The sequence below is a fragment of the Corythoichthys intestinalis genome, chromosome 13 (genome assembly GCF_030265065.1).
Source record: "Corythoichthys intestinalis isolate RoL2023-P3 chromosome 13, ASM3026506v1, whole genome shotgun sequence".
Taxonomy (NCBI): domain Eukaryota; kingdom Metazoa; phylum Chordata; class Actinopteri; order Syngnathiformes; family Syngnathidae; genus Corythoichthys; species Corythoichthys intestinalis.
In genome coordinates this window covers 43,280,384-43,302,594 of record NC_080407.1, presented here as the reverse complement: position 1 = coordinate 43,302,594, position 22,211 = coordinate 43,280,384, and the positions used below count along the sequence as shown (strand labels likewise).

Sequence of the window (22,211 nt, the reverse complement as noted above, 5' to 3'; positions counted from 1 at the left end):
TTTACAGAAAAATATGGCTTATTTTATAGATGGTTTGAATTGCGATTAATTACGATTAATTAATTTTTAAGCTGTAATTAACTCGATTAAAAATTTGAATCGTTTGACAGCCCTAATCAAAACACATCTCTAGTATTTAGTAGCACCACCTCTGGCTTGTCCAATGCAGATTCTTGACTATTGACAAGGTGATGATGCTGGGACTTTTGTCTGGTGCTGTTCCAGTGAGATTTACACTCTGAAGAAGACATAAAAATTCCCTCAGTCCTTCCTTGATGACATGGGGCTGCATGTCAGGCGAAGGCACTGGGGAGATGGCTGTGGTTAAATCTTACTTTTATAGAGCAAGTGCAGGGAAATAAATATAGACCCACTCCATTCTGAGGAAAAATATATGGAATCATGAGAAACAAACAAAGAAAGCACATCTTTAGTATTTAGTTGCACCACCTCTGGATTTTATGACAGCTTGCAGTCTCTGAGGCATGGACCTGATGAGTGACAAAACAGTATTCTTCATCAATTTGGTGCCAAATTTGTCACGGAGGACAAATATTTGTGGACCCAAATGCAGGGAAACAAAAAAACGCAGCAAGGCAAGTGGCGGTTCACTCAAAAAACGTTTCAATAATAACTAACAAAAACACAAAGTACAACCAAAAGGACTGGGGATCAAAAATAAAATGTTCAAACAAAACTTACTTAGTCCGAGGGACTGGTACACAAGGGCTTGGACAGGACTTGACATCGACATTGACAATGACGCAACAAGGAGTGAACAGAAACTTGGAATTTATATACACACAAAGACAAGGGGTAACGAGACAACGAGGAACAGATGGGTGACACAGGAGGATGCAGATTGGAAGATACCCAAGGGGCAGGCACAACAAGTGAAATCAATGGGCAATCACAGGGACACACTAGGAGGGAACCAACACAAAACCTAACAAACTCTCTTTGATTGCAGTTGCCAGTTCATCCTTGCAGGTCGGAGCCTTGCTGTGGACCATTTTTTTTTTCAATTTCCACCAGAGGTTTTCAATAGGGTTGAGATCTGGGCTATTTGCAGGCCATGGCGTTGACTGGATGAGTCTTTATCCAAGGAATGCTTTAACAGTTTTAGTTCTGTGGTATGATGCAATGATTTAATTATCCCCAAATGTATTTTCAATTGAAGGGATAAGAAAGCTGTCAAAATTTCAATGTAAACTTGTGCATTTATTGAAGATTTAACCACAGCCATCTCCCCAGTGCCTTTGCCTGACATGCAACCCCATATCATCAAGGACTGAGGGAATTTTGATGTTTTCTTCAGGCACTCATCTTTGTAAATCTCACTGGAACGGCACCAAACAAAAGTTCCAGCATCATCACCAATGCAGATTCTTGACTCATCACAGAAAATAACCATCATCCAGTCATTCACAGTCCATTATTGCCTCTCCTTAGCCCATTGCAGTCGTTCTTTTCTGTTTAAGTGTCAATGATGGTTTCCTTTTAGCTTTCCTGTATGAAAATCCCATTTCCTTTAGGCGATTTTGCACAGTTCTGTCACATACCTTGACTCCAGCTTCCTCAAATTTCTTCTTCATTTTTCTTGTTGTACATCTTTTCTTTTCAAGACATATGGCCTTTAGTTGTTTGTCATGACGTTTGGATGTCTTCCTCGGTCTACCAGTACGCTTAACTTTAAAAACATTGCCATGCTGTTTGTACTTGGTCCAGAATTTTGATACAGCTGACTGTGAACAGCCCACATCTTTGGCAACCATACGTGTAGCGTTACCTTCTTCAAGAAGTTTGATAACCCTCTCCTTGGTCCCAAGAAATATCTCTTTTGTTGGAGCCATGATTGCTGTGAATCCACTTAGTCCAGCAGCCCTTCAAGGTGTGATAACTGCACTGTTTTTAACTGCTGACTAACGAGCAGATCTAATCGAGGCAGGGGCCCAATTAAGGAAACGAAATTGACTGGGTGTGTCTGTATTTTCTACTCAAACTGGAGTGGTTCCATATTTTTTTCCTTCAGAATACAGTGATTCTATATTTATTTCCCTGCACTTGCTCTATAAAAGTAAATTTTACTGACTACCACAATGTTTTTTATTCATTTCTTTTAGTGTTTCTGAATGCCAAAGAGTTGCACTTTTGAACTAATTCATTATTTTTTCAAGCTTTTTATCTGAGTTTAATAAAATGTCTGAGTGAATGATCGTCCGAGACTGGTGATTCCATACTTTTTGCTAGGGGTTGTAGTTGTCAATACATGTCCCAACACTGCCGAATCGTGTCATTAAGTATTTAGTTCTATATATAAGTGATATCTACCGTAGCACTATGTAGACGTAGTTTGTAGCGGCTGTCGGCTGCAGTCAGGTATTATTGTTTTTTTATGTAGCGCAGTGGTTCTGAACCTGGGTTCGATCGTACCCCAGGGGTTCGGTGAGTAAGTCTAAGGTGTTCGGCGAAGGTAAAGAAACCAGAGCCTTGTTTTTGTACGCTGATTAAATCTAGGCAAAGTGGCGTTTTGGACTGGTTTGCTCCCAATTTACAGGCGTAGTCCATTTCTGCTAGTCCTCGATCTAATGGGAGGAGGAACTGGTTTGCTCAGTGGAAGGTTGACTTGCACTTGGTATAAGGGAATACAACACACCAATGGACAGCGTGGTCTCAAATTTTGACCTGTTTTTTTTTAAAAATGCTGTCAAAATGAGAAGAATTTTGAATGGGAATTTGCTAAATTATTAGCTTGCTATCTTAGATATATCAGTTTTGAATGAATTTTGGAAAAAAACAACAAGGTTAAGAACCAATGATCTAGCGGCATGAGTTGAGCTAACGCTAACCCTAACTGCTGACTAATGAGCAGATCTAATCTGAGGCAGGGTCCCAATTAAGGAAAGGAAATTGACTGGGTGTGTCTGTATTTTCGACTCAAAATGGAGTGATTCCATATTTTTTTCTTCAGAATGGAGTGATTCTAGATTTATTTCCCTGCACTTGCTCTATAAAAGTAACATTTACCACCACTATGTTTTTTCAATTCATTTCTTTTAGTGTTTCTGAATGCTAAAGAGTTGCACTTTTGAACTAATTCATTATTTTTTCAAGCTTTTTATCTGAGTTTCTTCTACATAATGAAATGTCTGAGTGAGAGCTCGTCCGAAACTGGTGATTTCATACTTTTTCGCTGAGGTTTGTCTCCCCTAAAAGCACAACCAAGTGTTAGTACTGTTTAAAAGCCTTGGAAAGCGTGTGCCACATGGTGTTCCAACTTGGTGTTATTACGCGGGCAGTCAGCACATTTTCTCTTTTTAATCTTTATTTCTTACTGTCAATGCCCTAGGCTCGCTCCAGGGAGAAAGGAGTAAATATATTGAAATTGATCTTGAGTACATTTACGAGGAACCTGCTCAATATGAAAAGTATCAACAAGAACAGTGGAGTAATAAAAAGAGGTGTTATTAGACCTCTATGATACTGGATTTGGAAAAAGCTGACGTGAATGCTGAACTTTTATCTGGCGTGACTCATCGCCAGATACTTGGCGGTCGGGGTGTGACAATACAGGTAGTCCCCGGGTTACGACGTACCCGATTTACATGATTTCAACTTTTTTTCCTTTTTTTTTCTTGCGTGAAAATTGTTGTGCCTCACAGTATCTTATTTTTTAAATACATTTTATTGTGCAGCAGAGTGTGAGAGAGAGAAGAAAGAGTACAACTTAGCTCGCTGTCTAGCTAGAACTTAGCTGAAATTACAGTACAATGATGTATAACCTAAAGTGGTATGAAAAAGTATCTGAACCTTTTGGAATTTCTCACATTTCCGCATAAAATCACCATCAAATGTGATCTTTGTCAAAATCACACAGATGAAAAAACTGTCTGCTTTCACTAAAACCACCCAAACATTTATAGGTTTTCATATTTTAATGAGGATAGCAGGCAAACAATGACAGAAGGGGGGAAAATAAGTAAGTGAACCCCCTGCCTAAGGAGATATAAAGCGCAATTGAAACCAATTTTACCAAACATTTTAAGTCAGGTGTGTGTCCAATCACTGATTAGTGGCTTAAATCTGCCCTGCCCACTATAAAAAACACACCTGTTAAGAAAGGTCTGGATGAGAAGCACTGTCAGATGTGCATCATGGCTCGGTCAAAAGAGCTGTCTGAAGACCTGCCATCAAGAATTGTTGATTTGTATAAAGCTGGAAAGGATACAAAACCATCTCTAAAAGTCTGGATGTTCAACAGAATCAACAGTCAGAGAAATTTTCTACAAATGGAGAGAGTTTGGAACTATTGCCTCTCTCTCAAGGAGTGGCAGTCCACCAAAGGTGACGCTAGTTCAGCCCAGAATACTCAGAGAGGTAAAAAAGAACCCTAGAGTGTCTGCTAAAGACGTACAGAAATCACTGGCACAGTCCAATACATCTGTGCACACATCAACTATATGTAAAACTATGGCCAAGAATGGTGTTCATGGGAGGAAACCACTGCTGTCTCAAAAAATAAAAAATAAATAAACACTGTTGCTCGTTTAATGTTCGCGAAAACGCACTTGGACACTCCACAGATGTTCTGGCAAAATATTTTGTGGACTGATGAAACCAATGTTGAATTGTTTGGGAGTAACACACAACATCATGTGTGGAGGAAAAATTGAACAGGAACAACATCAATACCTCATCCCTAGAGTGAAGCATATTGTGATTTGATGCAGAAATGTGTGAAATTCCAAAAGGTTGATACTTTTTCATACAACTGTAGTGACATGGCAAGCTGATTACAAGTTGTCCAGGCGCGGAGGCAGCAAAACAGCCCCAAATCATGATGCTCCCTCCACCATGCTTCACGGTGGGGATGAGGTGTTGATGTTAGTGAGCTATTCCATTTTCCTCCACACATTATGTTGTGTATTACTCTCAAGCAATTCAATTTTGGTTACATTGGGCCACAAAATATGTTGCCAAAACTTCTGTGGAGTGTCCAAGTGCCTTTTTACGAACATTAAACGAGCAATAATGGGTTTTTTTTAAGACAGCAGTGGCTTTCGCCGTGAAGTCCTCCCATGAACACCATTCTTGTCCATAGTTTTACATATAGTAGTAGTTGATGTGTGCACAGAGATATTGGACTGTGCCAGTGATTTCTGTAAGTCTTTAGCAGATACCCTAGGGTTCTTTTTACCTCTCTGAGTATTCTGCGCTAAACTCTTGGCGTCATCTTTGGTGGAAGGCCACTTCTTCGGAGCGAAGCAACAGTGCTAAACTCTCTACATTTGAAGAAAACTTCTCTGACTGTCGATTGATGACTTTCAGAGATGGTTTTGTATCCTTTCCCAGCTTTATACAAATCAACAGTCCTTGATCGCAGGTCTTCAGACAGCCCTTTAGACAGAGCCGTGATGCACATCAGACAATGCTTCTCATCAAGACAATTCTGACCAGGTGTGTGTTTTATAGTGGGCAGGGCAGCTTTAAACCACTCATCAGTGATTGGGCACAAACCTGACTTAAATTGTTTGGTAAAAAATGGTTTCATTTGCTCTTTAGGTCTCCTGAGGCAGAGGGTTCACATACTTTTTTTCCCCTTCTGTCATTATTTGCATGCTATCCTCATTAAAATATGAAAACCTATAAATGTTTGGGTGGTTTTAGTTAAAGCAAACACTGTTTTTTCATCTGTATGTTTTTGACAAAGATCAGATCACATTAGATGGGGATTTTATGCAGAAATTTTAAAAGGTTCAGATACTTTTTCATACCACTGTACATGTCTTTGGATAGTTATTTTTAACGGCTTATTAGGTTAATTCAGGTTATGTAGATAGCGTAGGAACGGAACTTATTAGTAACCTGGGGACTACCTAAAGGTGACATATCGCGATACTTTGTAGACCAAAAGGTTATTAATATGCTCCTGCCAAGAATCGATATTTGGTTTGTAAAAGGTGTCACTGTTAATCAAAAAACCAACAAGTTGCTACCAAAATTTTCAATTAGAATACTGTCTATGCTAGCTCACGGGCTAGCAATTCATTGGTACTGAATTGGAAGTCTAGCGTTGTCAACGGCACTGAAACCAGACCATGTCTTGTAGGTTACTTCATGTTCATTTTGGAATTCTCGTTGAGTTTGAGTCACTTTCTATTCAGTTGGGCACATTTTGGAGTCAGTTCTTTTTCAGTAACCCGAAACCAACAGGAGGTGATCTATAAATGCCCCAAAATCAATGGGAAGTGACCTGTAAATTCCCTAAAAGGAAAAGGACTGAAAATCAACAGGAAATGACCTGAAATGCCCCAAAGTTAACTCATTGTCTGCCAGTGGCCGCCATAGATGTCCAATCCGTAAAAGCGGCAGGAAAGGCAGCCAATGAACCAATGTTCATGTCCTGATTTCGAGGTTTCTAACGTGTTGACGTAACAAACCTTGGGCCCAACAACCCAATAGAAGTACAGTCCCTGACAAAAGTATTGCCGCTTATCCATTTTCTAGAAAAAATTGCTAATAACCTGACTTTTAATCATTCAGTTGGTTTCAAAAATGGCTCTGTTACACGAAATTTCTGGGTTCGCGGTGAGTCAGTTACAGGCACACTTTTGCAAAATAGACAATTGCAGAGTTCAAAAGGTTTATTGAGTACAATCCCACAAAAGCAAGCAGAATCAGCACAACATATAAAAACAATAACGCTAGATATAGATTGTCACTTCTAAAATCCCCGCGCTACGGTTAAAGCACACTAGCACACAAAAACAATAACGCTAGATATAGATTGTCACTTCTAAAATCCCCGCGCTATCGTCTAAGCACAAATATTCCCCTAACAATGAAAAGAACTCTTACCGTGACGAAAGGGCGGAGAGGGTAGCCGGCCTCTAAGCTCAGAAGATGAACCCTTTTGCCCATATTCCCTCCCTGCTATGGTATGAGATTCCCTCCCAGTTGAGGTTTGTTGTGATACAGGGGCGCCAGTATGTTGTGAGTGCAAAACACGTTATCTCGTGAGATTCCCTCCCAACTGTGGAACCCAGACGCCAGGATGGTGTGAAGGTGTCTAAGTCCCACACAAAGGATGACGTACGAATCGCTTGGCTCTATTCCTCTTCTGACTCTGATCGGGCCGTTGGCTCTCCGCCCTTTTGTCACGGTAAGAGTTCTTTTTATTCTTAGAGGAATATTTGTGCTTAGTCGGTAGCGCGGGGATATTAGAAGTGACAATCTAGATCTAGCGTTATCGTTATTACATGTTATGCTTGATTTGATGTCTGTATTGCGTGCTTTTATGTGGGATTGTAATCAATAAACATGATTAATTCTGCAATTATCATTAATGAACATTGTCTGTTTTGCAAAAGTGTGCCTGTTACTGACTCACCGCGAACCCTGAAATTTAACAAAAAATGTACTTCAAATACAAGAATATGTTAAGCGAATTAAGTAGTGGTGCTGTGAGATCCAAATTTAATATTTTGTATGACTTCTATTGGCTTCGGCAAGGATTCATACACTTTATTGATGAAGTCATCAGGAACATCAAATAAATCAGTCTTGCATGCCTCCCAGAGTTCATCAACATTCTTGGGTTTCGTCTTCCATGCTTCCTCTTTCATCCTACCCCAGACATGCTCAATGATGTTCATGTCTGGTGACTGGGCTGGCCAGTCCTAGAGGATCTTGATCTTCTTTGCCTTGAGGAACTTTGAGGTGCAGATTGAAGTATGCGATGGAGCACCATCCTGGTGCAGAATTTGTCCCTTTTTTATGGTTAGGAATGTAAGAGGCAGCTAAGATTTGTAGATAATTCAGACTATTTATCTCTCAGGGTGCAATGCGTGTGGAATTTGTCAAGAGGATGGACGCTGGAAAAGTGGCATGAGGTGGATTTTTCAGATGAATCTTCCATTGAATTACACCACAGTCACCGCAAATATTGCAGGAGACCTACTGGAGCCCACATGGATCAGAGATTCACTCAGAAAACAGTGAAGTTTGGTGGTGGCAAAATCATGGTCTGGGGTTACATCCAGTATGTTGGGGTGCGAGAGATCTGCAGGGTGGAAGGCAACATAAATAGTCTGAAATATCAGGAAATCTTAGCTGCCTCTTACATTCCTAACAATAAAAAGGGACAAATTCTGCACCAGGATGGTGCTCCATCGCATACTTCAATCTCTACCACAAAGTTCCTCAAGGCAAAGAAGATCAAGATCCTCCAGGGCTGGCCAGCCCAGTCACCAGACATGAACAGGATGAAAAAGGAAGCATGGAAGACGAAACCCAAGAACGTTGATGAACTCTGGGAGGCATGCAAGACTGCTTTCTTTGATGTTCCTGATGACTTCATCAATAAATTGTATGAATCCTTGCCAAAGCCCATGGAAGTCATACAAAATATAAAATTTGGATCTCACAGCACCACTACTTAATTCGCTTATGTAATATAACATTCTTGTATTTGAAGTACATTTTTTGTTCAATTTTCACACGACTTTCTGTAGACGACAAAATTTTTGTCTTACCAAAATTTGACCTTTATGTATTCATCAAATGATAAATCATTTTTCAGTGAAACGAATAATATTTTTGTATATTCAACGTCATTTGGGAGGGTCTTAGCTTTCTAATGAGCCATTTCTGAAACTAACTAAATCATTAAAAGTCAGGTTATTTGCAATTGTTTCTACAAAATGGATAAGCGACAAGACTTTCGTCAGGGACTGTAGTACCAATGGGTACAAGTTACAAACTGCAAGTTCTAGAAATATTTTCAATCCATTTTAAGTTTAATATGGTGATTTCAAACCCATTTGGTATGTTTAAATATATTTTAAAGCCTTCTTAGTTTGTTTTATTTTTCATCTCAGGACAACTAAACTTACTCAGAAACACCATGCTTTAGTATTTTGCATATCCTCTGATTCCGGAAAAATTCAAAGCCTTTCCAGAGTACAACAATGTCAGCATGCAGAGAAAATGAGTTTTCCGCAGCTGCAGCCACACCAACGCCGTGACGACCAGCGATGTCTCCTCCGATACAGTCGACCACAAAGCCCGGTCTTGTTTACAAGAGAAACCGCAATTCAAGATGCTGGACTTTTCTCTGCATGTACAGATGAATCCGGTTGCCTCCGCTCAACCTTCAACCCGGCAAAATGAAACTCTTTTGACAACGCCTGTGTCGTTAAAAATAAAAAAATAGGATAAAGGAATCACTGTTTGTGGAAAAAAACTTTTTTACTGATGTACAAGTATCTAAGAAAAAAATTACATTAGTAACAAGTAAAGATATCGGGTCAGATCACGTCATTTTCAAAGTATCGGAATCGGCAAAAAAATATCGGACATGCCTTTTTTTAATATATATATATTTTTTAAATAAATTGTTTTCTAATTGTATATTGTTACAGACAAAATGTCTTACACTCATCCAGAGTCTTTAGTTTTGGCTTAAAGTAGGGCTATCAAATTTATCGCGTTAACAGCGCTAATTAATTTTCTAAAAATTAATCACGTTAAAATATTTAACACAATTAACGCATGCAGTGCACGACCCACTCACGCATTGTCGCGTTCAATCTATAATGGCGCCGTTTTACCTATATAGAGAGCTAAAAGGCAGCGTAAAATGAGTAGAGAGAATCTTGGCAGCCTTTGGAGCCTTTTTTTAAATGGCTAAAGCCTTACAATCCCTCTCTCAACAATTAGAAATATCGTGGGAAGCAATGTGGGGAAGAAAGATCGTAGTTGATCTTTTTTTTTTTTAACACCCTATGTTATTTCCCAACGCAGAGAAGATATATCAATTGGTGCCACTACGCACAGTCATGGTTGCACTTCCCATCATGCATTTGGGCAGAACAGTTAAATGGCTACAGTATCATTTACTGAAATACACTAGATGGCAATATTTAGTCACAATATACAAAGTCACATTTATCCTTTAAGAATTACAAGTCTTTCTATCCGTGGATCCCTCTCACAGAAAGAATGTTAATAATGTAAATGCCATCTTGAGGATTTATTGTCATCATAAACAAATACAGTACTTATGTACTGTATGTTGAATGTATATATTTGTCCGAGTTTTATTCATTTTTTTCTTAATGCATTGCCAAAATGTATATAATCGGGAAAATTTATCGGGAAAGATTGGAAATGAATCGGGAGCAAAAAAAGCAATCGGATCGGCAGATACTCAAACTAAAACGACCGGATCGGGAGCAAAAAAACATGATTGGAACAACCCTAGTAACAAGTGCTTGAGCAAGATACTGAACCCCACATTGCTCTTGGTGTTGCGTCACCAGTAAGTAGGTGAGGATACAGTGTAAGGTGCTTTGAGGGCCTTGAAAGGTGGAAAAGCGCGTTACAAGTATAACACCGTTTATGGCGCCACTGTCAAATAAAGTGTTACCAAATATTATAACTAGCAATTAATGAAACAACTAGAACAGTAACTGAAGAACTGAACATGAATTTTGTTATTAACATCGGAAGCGCTGCGATGCATGCTAGGAGGTAGGGCTGCAGCTATCAATTATTTTAGAAGTCGATTAATCGATGAACTATTTCGTTCGAATAATCGAGTAATTGGATAAGGAACATAAAAAATTAAAACACCTGAGTTGAGCCTCGAACGGTGTTTTAAAAAAATGAGGATCTGTGCACAACAAAAGAACAGTTGGCTAACTTACATAGCAAAAGTCCGCTAGCTTAAATGCTATAAGATGCTCACATTTTTACAATGCTCTTAACAAATGGTTCAGACACATATTCCCACAAAAAATGGCTAAATATACCTTTGCACTACATTACGAATCCATCACAAAAAACATTAGCTCAAACAAAAACTTTTTATGTTGGTCTTAACAGGGAGCAAATGGATTCAGCCACGTGAAATGAGTTAGACTAGAGCGCCGTGTATCCACCCAAATCAATAAAACTAAATACAAACACTTTCAAAACAAACCATTAAAACACCACTTTTATTAAACGAATATTCAAAGCAGCAAAATTTAACTCGAATCTTTTTTTCTAATCGAATACTCGAGTTAATCGATTAATCGTTGCAGCAATACTAGGAGGTATGTTGGACGATAACAGTTTTGACAGCAGGTGGCAGCAGAGGTTGACCGTCTCCCCCATTGATGACTAAATAAATCTTCTTGAAGCAATGAATGTTGCATTCAATTGGTTCAAAGAGTCATGGTGGTTGATTTGGTCTTATGACAGTCTTTTGGCACCACTGTCAAATAAAGCGTTACCAAATACCATAACTAGCAATTAATGAAACAAATGGAACAGTAACTGAATAAATAATAAGCACAGAACATGAATTTTAAATTGTTATTTACATCTGTGGCGCTGCAATGCATGCTAGGAGGCATGTTGGACAATAACAGTATTGACAGCAGATGGCAGCAGAGGTTGACTGTCTCACCCAAGGGGGCAGTGATGGCCAAATAAAGCTTCTTAAAGCATCGAAGAACAGAATACAGAATACGACTGTTTTAGTATGAAGAGCTTGTTAAGGGTTTGCCTGCTGTACTGATTAAATGTAAGCCGCTAAAAGTGGAGCAAACACTAGCTAGCAAACAATTACAGTATTTCATTCCGGAGTAGGCTTAGCCCCATCTGGAAACTCGCGATCTCCACTATAGGCTACAGCTCTGAAGTTCGGTCCCTTGTTAACAAACTAAATTCAATTGATGACAAACTAAATTCTTGACAAACTGGATTCAAGCAGATTTAAAAAAAAAAAAAAAAAAAAAAGAACATTTCCACACCAACTTTCATCACCTGGAGGCTACCAAAAAATGCTGTCATTATTTGGAATTCATGTTTTTGAATAGGTGAATGTCGCTCATTGAGGCCAGGAAAATCCCGTATTTCTTACAGAGTGAGCTGTGACCTCACTTCGGATCTTTATAGTAGACATCGTGAGGTTCCAGATGTGGCTGGAGTGGGCTAAGATAACAGGTTAATTTTCAGCACTACACTGACACAAGACACCAACCTTCCTTTGTCAAGTACTTTGTCACATCCTGTTGGCCTTTTCTACCCCTGTCCTGTTTTCCTTTCTTTTCTTTCCTCTTTTGATAACCCGATTTTTGTTTTGAAAACATTTCTGCGGTACCACGCACTCCGAGTCATTGACTGGTGTAAATGCGCACTGCTGCTCCCGGTCTGATCGAAGGAAGGGCGGACCAAACCATTTAATGAAAATACAGGGGATGTGTGTGTGTGTTGGGGTGGCTGAAAATACATATGCTCTCTGGGTGTTTACTTTTTGCCAAAAACAAAACAAGAAAAAGAAACCCTTCGTTTTATTCTTATTAAAATTATAATGATTAATATTTAAATTTGCAAATAGTTACCTAATGTTCTAATTATCTTTGTGGGCCCCATCAGGGCATGGGCCATAAGATCACTATATCACTTTTCACTGGTCTTATGACAGCATTATGACGCCGTGGTCAAATAAAATGTTACCTATTAACCCAGATAAATCAACAAATAAACCGCAATGGACTATAAGCCGCAGGATTCCAAATGAAGGAAAAAAGTAGCGTCTTATAATCCGAAAATTACGGTAATCGGTGATCAAAATAGTGGTCGATACATTTGCTTGTCGATTAATTGTTGCACCGCTACCTTTAGAAATTGTTTGCTGCCGTCCATAGGCGGAGTTTGACTTTTGGGGCAGGGGGGGCAAAAGATGTTGATGACCCCGAAACGCAGTGTCAGCAATAAAATTAACTTACAAGAATATTTATAATAATAAGTTGAAATCAGGCTGCTGGCAGGACAGCTATACTTTTCACCAAGGTCATCATCCATTGAATATGGTACGCCTGCCAGTGTCGTGCCAATGTAGTTACCTCAGTCAAAAATTGTATCCCCTGGGTGGAGCCATATAGAGGTAGATTTGTGTCTTCATTATTTGATTTAAAAAAAATGCTTCAATCAAAACAAAAAGTTGCCTCAATAAAAATATATATTTTTAAAATAAAAATAAAGTCACCTCAATCAAAAAAAAATGTGTTTGAATGCAAAAATAAATTTGAAACCCCCAAAAAATGCATTTGAAAGCTATTTTTATTTGTTTTTTTTTTTTGTTTTTTTTTTTTTGATTGAAGCAACTTTTTGTGTCTTTATTATTTAATAAAAAAATTAAGTTACTTCATACAAAAAAATATTTTTTTTCCCAAAAGAAAAATCACTTCAATCAAAAAAAAGAAAAAATTTCAATCATAAAAAAAAAAGTTTATGAATGCGAAAAAATATTTGAAGCTCAAAAATTTGCATTTGAATACTTAATTGTTCATTAAAAAATTTGATTTTAGCAATCCTTTTTGTGTCTGGGCCATATTATGGGAAGGACATTTGTGTCTAAATCATTCAATCCCCAAAAAGTTACTTCAATCAAAAAATATATATATTTTCAATCAAGGAAAAAAATCATTTGAAAAATGAAATTGCCCTCTCAAATTTTTTTGAAAATAATATGCAGAGCAAATGACCGTCTAAGGTGCTAGTCACATGATCTGTTCAAAAAATAATTTTGACCAATTATAAAAATATCTTTTTTTGTTCATTTCATTCATTTTTGTCGGTTGTTTTTTTTTTGCTTTACAACTTTTATATATAGGAAAGTCAATTACATTCAATGACACTTTTCGGCCACCAAGGGAGCCCTGGCCCCCCTTAAACTCCGCTTATGCTGCCGTCTCAATTAGATTGAACTTCGTCAGTATTCAACAAATTAAAAAAGCACAACTTTACACATAGATTTTGGAAAGTTTACCGATTCCATTCGTTAAAAAAGACGTTTGCCGACATAATTTTTCAAGAAAATTGACGCAAAGTTTACAGACAAACATGAATGACTCTCGCTATACTTTCCAAAACTATTCACTGAACGAACAGCAAACTAAATGCTGGAGTCACCAGAGGATGGTGGTGGAGTCAAGTTTTCCAACAAAGACAGACAAACCCCCCACCAACAAAAAATAATGCATGGGCGCTGAATTGCGCACCTGCGTGCGTAAAGAAGACACACAAGGTGCGTCACATCTTCCCCGATGAGAAATGAGAACAATAACGCAACTCCCATCATGTGGCACAAAGAGGGTGTGGATGGTACTCACGCTGCTGTTCTCGCCCGTCCAGTGGACCATCGCCTGGTTGTGCGTCGCATCTCCCTTGAGCACGAACGAGCTGCTTTGCAGGGACATTTGTTTGTCTCTGGACAGCGCTCTTCTCAAGCGTGGGGAGACATCAGAGTCCTCGCTTCCATCCGGCGGGGATCCTTCGGCGCGTCCTCCGCGTCCCACGTCCGGTCCGCGGTCATCCATGATGCGCCCGCGGTCACAGCGCGCGGTCGCCAAGAGGAGGATGCAGAGGAGGGCGGATGCTTCGGGCATGCTTTTGGGCCGGAGTCGGAGCACAAGACTGGTCGGGACTGTCGGAAGATGGATAGGTGTGTACTGTGTGCTCAACGAGGGAGTGTGCGGGGGAGGAGGGGGAGATAGTGGGAACAACGAACGTGGACGCGTCTCGCTGCCAAACTGGATGGAAAGCTGGCGCGTTGGCGCTACCTGGTGGCGATCAGATGAATGTCGTCTCAGAACAACAGCGGACCAACTCACGGATTGTAAAAAACATACTTTCTCCTCGTAAATGCAGGGCTGTCAACAGACTTGCAAGGGCCCGGGGACAAGAGACCATTGTAGGGCCCACCCCACCACACCCCTACCACCGACTTGTCACCACAACATACGCAGTACTTTTAAGTTAAAAGTGGTGGCCGAAAAGTTTCTTTGCATGTAATTTCTTTTCCTATATATATATATGTATATATATATATATATATATATATATATATATATATATATAAAAAAAAGTTGTAAAGCAGGGGTCCCCAAACTTTTTCCTGTGAGGGCCACATAACTTTTCCGTTCTCTAATGGGGGGCCGGGGTCAGTTTGTAACAGAAAAGGTGTGACGATTGCAGGAGTGCCTAAATGTAAAAATTAGGGCTGTCAAACGATTAAAATTTATAATAGAGTTAATTACAGCTTAAAAATTAATTAATCGTAATCAATCGCATTTCAAACCATCTCTAAAATATACCATATTCTTCTGTAAATTATTGTTGGAATGGAAAGATAAAACTAGGGCTGCAGCTATCGAATATTTTAGTAGTCGATTAATCGATGGACTAGTTGGTTCGAATAATCGAGTAATCGGATAAGGAACATGAAAAATTAAAATACCTAAGCTGAGCCTCAAATGGTATAATTTTTTTAACAAATGAGGATCTATGTACAACAAAAGAACAATTGGCTAACTTACATAGAAAAAGTCCGCTAGCTTAAATGCTATAAAATGCTAAAGTATTTTTTACAATGCTCTTGACAAATGGTTCAGACACATATTCCCACAAAAAACTGCCGAATATACCTATAAACTAAATTATGAATGCATTAAAAAAACAATTGTTCAAACAAAAACTTATGCTGGTCTTAACAGGGAGCAGTTGGATTCAGCCATGTGAAAAGAGGCAGACAAGAGGGCAGTGTATCCACCCTAATCAATAAAACTAAATGCAAACACTTTCAAAATAAACCATTACAACGCCACTTTAATTAAACGAATACTCGAAGCAACAAAATTTAATTTGAATATTTTTTTCTAATCGAATACTCGATTAATCGTTGCAGCACTAGATAAAACACAAGATGGATATATATATTCAACATACGGTACATAAGTACTAGGGTTGTTCCGATCAGGTTTTTTTGCTCCCGATCCGATCCCGATCGTTTTGAGTATCTGCCGATCCCGATATTTCCCGATCCGATTGCTTTTTTTTTGCTCCCGATTCAATTCCAGTCATTCCCGATAATTTTTCCCGATCATATACATTTTGGCAATGCATTAAGGAAAAAATGAATAAAACTCAAATATATACATTCAACATACAGTACATAAGTACTGTATTTGTTTATGATGACAATAAATCCTCAAGATGGCATTTACATTATTAACATTCTTTCTGTGAGAGGGATCCACGGATAGAAAGACTTGTAATTCTTAAAGGATAAATATGACTATGTATATTGTGACTAAATATTGCCATCTAGTGTATTTGTTGAGCTTTCAGAAAATGATATTGTAGCCATTTAACTGTTCTGCCCAAATGCATGATGGGAAGTGCATCCATCACTGTGCGTAGTGGCACCAATTGATATATCTTCTCTGCGTTGGGAAATAACATAAGGTGTTAAGATAAAGATCAATTGCTACCTTTCTTTCCCACATTGCTTCCCACGATGTTTCTAATTGTTGAGAGAGGGATTGTAAGGCTTTGGCCAATTAAAAAAAGGCCCCAAAGGCTGTCAAAATTCACTCTACTCAGTTTACGCTGCCTTGTAGCTCTATACATAGGTAAAACGGCGCCATTATAGATTGAACGCGACAATGCATGTGTGGGTCGTGCAGCGCATGCGTTAATCGTGTTAAATATTTGGTGATTAATTTTTTTAAAAATTAATTACCGCCGTTAACGTGATAAATTTGATAGCCCTACTTTAAGCCAAAACCAAAGACGCTGGATGAGCGTAAGACATTTTGTCTGTAACGTTAATACAATTAGAAAACGATTTAATTAAAAAAAGGCATGTCCAATTTTTTTTTTTGCTGATTCCGATACTTTGAAAATGACGTGATCGGACCCGGTAAAGTTGTTCACTTACCGACATCCCCGTCCACAGCCAACTCTAGCCCTAATTCTCTGGCTTCTTGTCCCCCTTTTGAAAAACATTTTTTCTTGTTCACCTCTATGATCTTCATCTCTTTTTCTTATTTATGTACACCCGATTTATGACGACTCGCCATGTTTAGAGTTTATAACAATGACAGCTTTTAATTTCTCGCTTCAGGGCACGTATGTAGTGTCGCCTTGAGTGCGCCAGAGCAGGGTCAAACCATTCTCTGCTAAGACAGAGGGGGGGCATTGTGCAAAAAAAGGAAAAACTTGAAATATTTAATCTGTTAAATGTTTTAAGTATATATCAAGTAGAACATAATATTCAATCAGACAATTACTTAAGTAAAAAAGAAATATGTGAATGTAAAGTAAAATAAATTAAGGGTCATTCAGGCGCTCCTATGGTCCTGAGGCCCGGGACAACATACCTGATTGCCCCCCACCCCGTCGACGGGCTTGCATATATGTCGAAGTCCTCCGCGGATCTGTCCGGCTGATGAATTGCAGCTGCATGTCTCCTATGAATTTCGCCTCCCACAGCTCATAATTTGTTTCATCTCCATCAAAACACAGTCTAAACCATTGGCTTCCAGTATCCCGCCTGGGCCCATAACCTGTTGCAATTGCCATTTCTCTGGGCTGGATAACCAGTTAAAATATAGTTTCAAGAGAGACAAGCAGTAAACAGCCCGTCACAGGCGTTTGGGACAGTCAAACTTTATTTTCAAAGGTGCAACCAATAATGCAATCACTACTGGTGATGTCACTCTAGTGCAGTACTTCTCAAATGGTGGGGCGCGCCCCCCCAGGGGGGCGCAGAGCGATGCCAGGGGTGGCGCGAGTGACCTCGGGGAACATGCGTTTTGTTTTTTGTTTTTTTTGGCCGTACTACAATAAAGTGTACTTGCACATCCACTCCGTGGGTGGCAGTGGCGCTCTCATTTTCAAAGTGCATGCAGTATTTTTGAAGGTAAGCAAGAGCACACGGAAGAGACTGATGTAGAGCTGGACTCACGCAGCGACCCACTGTCTTCACCGGTTCTCACGTGTCCGGCCGAGAAGTGCCGTTTTCGGCTTGGGATCGTCACGACCACCGCCCTCACCTACGGTTCTCCCTCGGCCGCCGAGAATGCGCTTTTTTCGGGCCGTTTGCCTTTTGGCTTTGACTTTTAATATAGTGGGAAATGAGGAAAGACCACGGTTTGCTGAGTCTAAAAATTATTATAGCGGAGAGTCTGAAGCCAAATCAGTTAAAACGCCACTTAAAGACATTAGACCTCAATCTCATTGATAAGCCGCTTGATTGTTTTTCAGCGAAAACGTGCCGAATATTGCCAGTTGTCACTATCGTCCCGCTTTGTCAGTGTTATATCAGGAAACCAGTGAGCACTGTGGTGAATCAGCGAAAATAAAAACTTTCCTTCTGTCCAAAGACACCCCCCCCCCCCCCCCTTCTATTCAGTTTTGTTTTTTTTGGTCAAATTTTTTTGGCATGTTGTCTTGAAGAGTAAATGTTTCTAATCAATTTGAATTTGTTATTATTTACTGATTTTATTACATTTTATTTTTCAGTATCAAATGGTCAAAAATGTACCTCGAGTGTATTTTTACAGTTTGGATGTGACTTTTTTATTTTATTTTATTTTTTTTTTACTTCAGGCAAATTGATACGCGTTAAGTCTTTTCTGTTACAAGCAAAACAATGTTAATAAAGTTATACTTTATTATAAGTTGGTCTATGTTACATTTTTTCTTTAATAGAAAAAAAGGACACAATGTTAGGCTGAGGCGTACTTATAATAGTAATATTATAGACAAATGATACTATTTACAGTGGCGGCAGAGAGTTGGGGGGGGCGCGAAACATTTACGTCTTCCTTGGGGGGGCGTAAGAGAAAATAATTGAGAAGCACTGCCCTAAAGGGACATCGACAGAAATAAAATAAATTTAAGCAATCTGGTGAGCGCCGCATAGTTTCTGGTGCACACCAGATTGTTTTTATCTTTTACTATGCAAGTTAGCCAATTGTTGTAAACATTAGCATAATATAGCATTTAAGCTAGCAGACTTTTGCTAAGCAAGTTAGCCAATTTTTGTAAACATGAGCATTATATAGCATCTAAGCAAGCGGATTTTTTCTATCCAAATTAGCCAATTGCAAAAATGCAAAAACTGGCTAACTTGCATAGCAAAAGTCGGCTAGCTTCAATGCTATATAATCAGGCATGAAAATGGGTCAGGCGTTAAAAAGGTGAGAAGGGTGTGGAGGAAATATGCTCCGGTACACTGTACAACTAGGGCTGTGCCACACGACTAATTTTCTCCCGATTCATCAGCCGACTATTTATACAATTAGTCGACTAATCTAATAACCCCCCCTTTTTTCTTTCTTCTTTTTTTTACTAATTTAGCAATTAAATTTTTGATGACACTTATTAATTCACAAAAACATTTTGGAACACTTAAAATCTTTATTTAAGTACAAATAAACACATAAATAACAACAAGATATCGCAAATAAACAATGAGGTCAAATTCTGATTAGCATTAACTAGTGCAAAAGAATGTAAACAGATTCAGAACACTGATGTCGCCTTTCCAACATGATTCAAAACATTTCTTAAAAAAAAAAATCTAGCATTAATTTTATAGTATACTACTATATACAATAGTATAATTATTCATTGCCAATCAGATTTTTTTTTTTATAAAAGGTGCCATTTCAAAGCTATTCTCAGTGTAGAATCTGAATTCTGAAGTAATTGGGATTAACTCCAGAAATTGTTATTTATATGACGAACATGACGTGCTTTTATTTTGAAATGTTCACCGGAAGTACGTTTGCTAAACCGCTAACCGTAAGTTTTACATGCCGCAAAAAAAGTTCTCTTTGTCATGTGGTATCAGAAATCAATTTTTTGTCGTTAGCAAATGCTGTTAACCAGCGATTTTTTATGTTTGAAGTGCCACCTTTTAACCGCAAGTTTGGGTTTTGGAGAAGACTGCCAATGTTTCATTGCAGGCTAAAGTATGTTGTCTTTTTTCCCCATTAGCCTCAATGTAGAAATGCTAACGTTTACAGTGTTTAATATAGATGTGTTTCCTTATTTTGTATGTCGGAACTTTAATTCTACGGTGTGTTTATGACCAATAACGTGAAAATTACCACCCTCATTTTTATGTACCGTGCGATAAATGGACTCATTGCATATCACGACAGGCTTAGCAACTTCGATAAAACATGTCATTAGTTAGTTAGATGGACTTACGATCAGCTAGCTTGTAATTGTCTCCTGTCGTCTTCGAAAATTACAACTGGGTGACGGCGCTTTAGGTGTTCATTCACGGCCGACGTGCAGCCAAGTTTGGGATTGAAGAGACAGGACACAACAGTGTCTCCTTTGTTTTGTTGAAATAAGTCAATGTTTTGGCTACTTTTGCGCGTTTTTTTGACTTTGTGTCGCTTTCCGCGCTTGCTTACCAAGCGTCCGACATTAAAAAAAATCTCCCAACGCCCCCGCCTTAAAATTTTTCTCCTCGGATCAACACAATTAATATAAGTCACCCTTTTTTACTTCAAAATGGTGAATTTCGCCAAAAGGTGAGAGATTTTCATGCCTGTATAATGCTAATGTTTATCGGATAGTTTCTGGTGCGCACCAGACCGCTTAAATTTATTTGTTTCTGTCGATGTCCCTTTAGGGGCTCCGTAGTGACCCTTTACTAATTCCCGCTTCAGAAGCCCAGAATTTTTTTCCAATGAAAAGATAAATAAATACGGTGTTTTATTTTAAAAATGTTAAGATATATGTATGTATACATGTACAAATAATTTTTTTCCCTTTTATGAATACATTTTATATACATTTGCAGTGCTTTAAACTAGAGCTGAAATGAATACTCGAGCAACTCGAGTAACTCGAGTTTAAAAACTGATCCGAGTAATTTTATTCACCTCGAGTAATCGTTTATTTTGACAGCTCTAAGCATCGTTTTGCTCGGACTACTTTTAATGCGGGACAACGCGCTGATGTCACGTGCGTAGAGGAAGAAGCAAAAACAACAACAACAAAAAAACGTACATCAGCCAACAGCCGCTACAAACGACGCCGACGTTGCTAAATACTAGCCCACACGATGCTAGTTGGTAGCAGGTAGTGTCTGATGAGTCTCATAGAGATCACATGTATGTTGAACTAGATGCAATTTGACAGAGTCGGCCGCGTCTGGGCAGCGTTAGTAAACAGCCGCCATCTTAAAGCCGTAGAGCGCTAAGCGCTAATAAATAAGATTAACGTAACGTTAGCCCTGCGTAGGGCTAGGTTTCCAATAATTATGACCACTGTCGATGCTTGGCTAACGTGTCTTACATACAGGCTTTAACATAACATAGCGTTGTGGAATGATGAGGGTGTAAAATAAAAACTCAATAATGCTAACTATCAATTTTAGCTCACTAGTCATTGCTGGATAAAACACCAAGTAGCACTGGTCCCTACTGCGCTCCAATACAGCCTGTATCATACATTTATTTTGAACACTGCAAAAACTCAAAATCCTATCAAGACTTACAGTTTAGACTAACTTAAAACTTAACTAGAACTTAAAAATGGCTTGACACAAATAGAAATTCAATTGAAACACGTGGGAAAAAATCCAAACTTTTAAGTGATGTGTGTTATCAAGCGTAACGGCATTTTTAGGTGTGTGTGTATATATATATATATATATATATATATATATATTTTTTTTTTTTTTTTCTTTTCTTTATAAGATCTAAAGGTTTTTTGAGTGAAAGCAATGAATTAGTCTTTTTTTTATATTCTAGTTACATCTGAGATGCAATTGTTGGGTGTTTTCAACAATATACATCGAAAATAAAGACATTGATTGACTGAAAATGGTTCAAGATTAGATGAAATGTCTTGTTTTCTCATGTATATTTTATAATTGCTCTTCACCTAAAAAATATATTTGTATTATCCGATTACTCAATTAATTGATAGAATTTTCAGTCGATTACTCGATTACTAAAATATTCGATAGCTGCAGCCCTACTTTAAACCAAGTATTAAAATATACATGTAAGGGGTTTTTATTTAGTTTTTTAAAAAATATATACTTTGGGAAAGAAACATGTTTTTTATGCATCTATTTCCAAGCGCGTTGGCGCTACCTGGTGGTGAGCAGCTGAAAGTCGCATTTTTCATTTCATTTTTACCTTTGTTTTAGGCGTTCTGAATAAATCATTGCACTTTAACTTGGTTTCGTTATTTATGCATGTAACAACATCAGTATTAGTGATACTATTACAAATAACTTAGCATGTATTATCGTTGTTGATATTACTCGAATAACTACTGAAGTTAATTAACCTCAGGTTAAATCATCTGTCCTTCATCACGTGTGTGGATATTTCACG

At 38.4% G+C, this 22,211-nt stretch overlaps 1 protein-coding gene across 8 annotated transcripts in view; it reads right to left on the bottom strand.

The window, feature by feature from the left end:
• The window catches only part of sorcs2 (sortilin-related VPS10 domain containing receptor 2), a 218,663-nt gene that overhangs the window by 195,974 nt on the left and 478 nt on the right, over window positions 1-22,211 (bottom strand). For all 8 annotated transcript variants that reach the window (XM_057853877.1, XM_057853878.1, XM_057853879.1 and 5 more), the window contains exon 2: window positions 14,166-14,615. In XM_057853877.1, coding sequence (XP_057709860.1) covers window positions 14,166-14,441 — 276 coding nt within the window. In that variant the 5' untranslated portion in view covers window positions 14,442-14,615. The remainder of the gene's footprint in view (window positions 1-14,165; window positions 14,616-22,211) is intronic.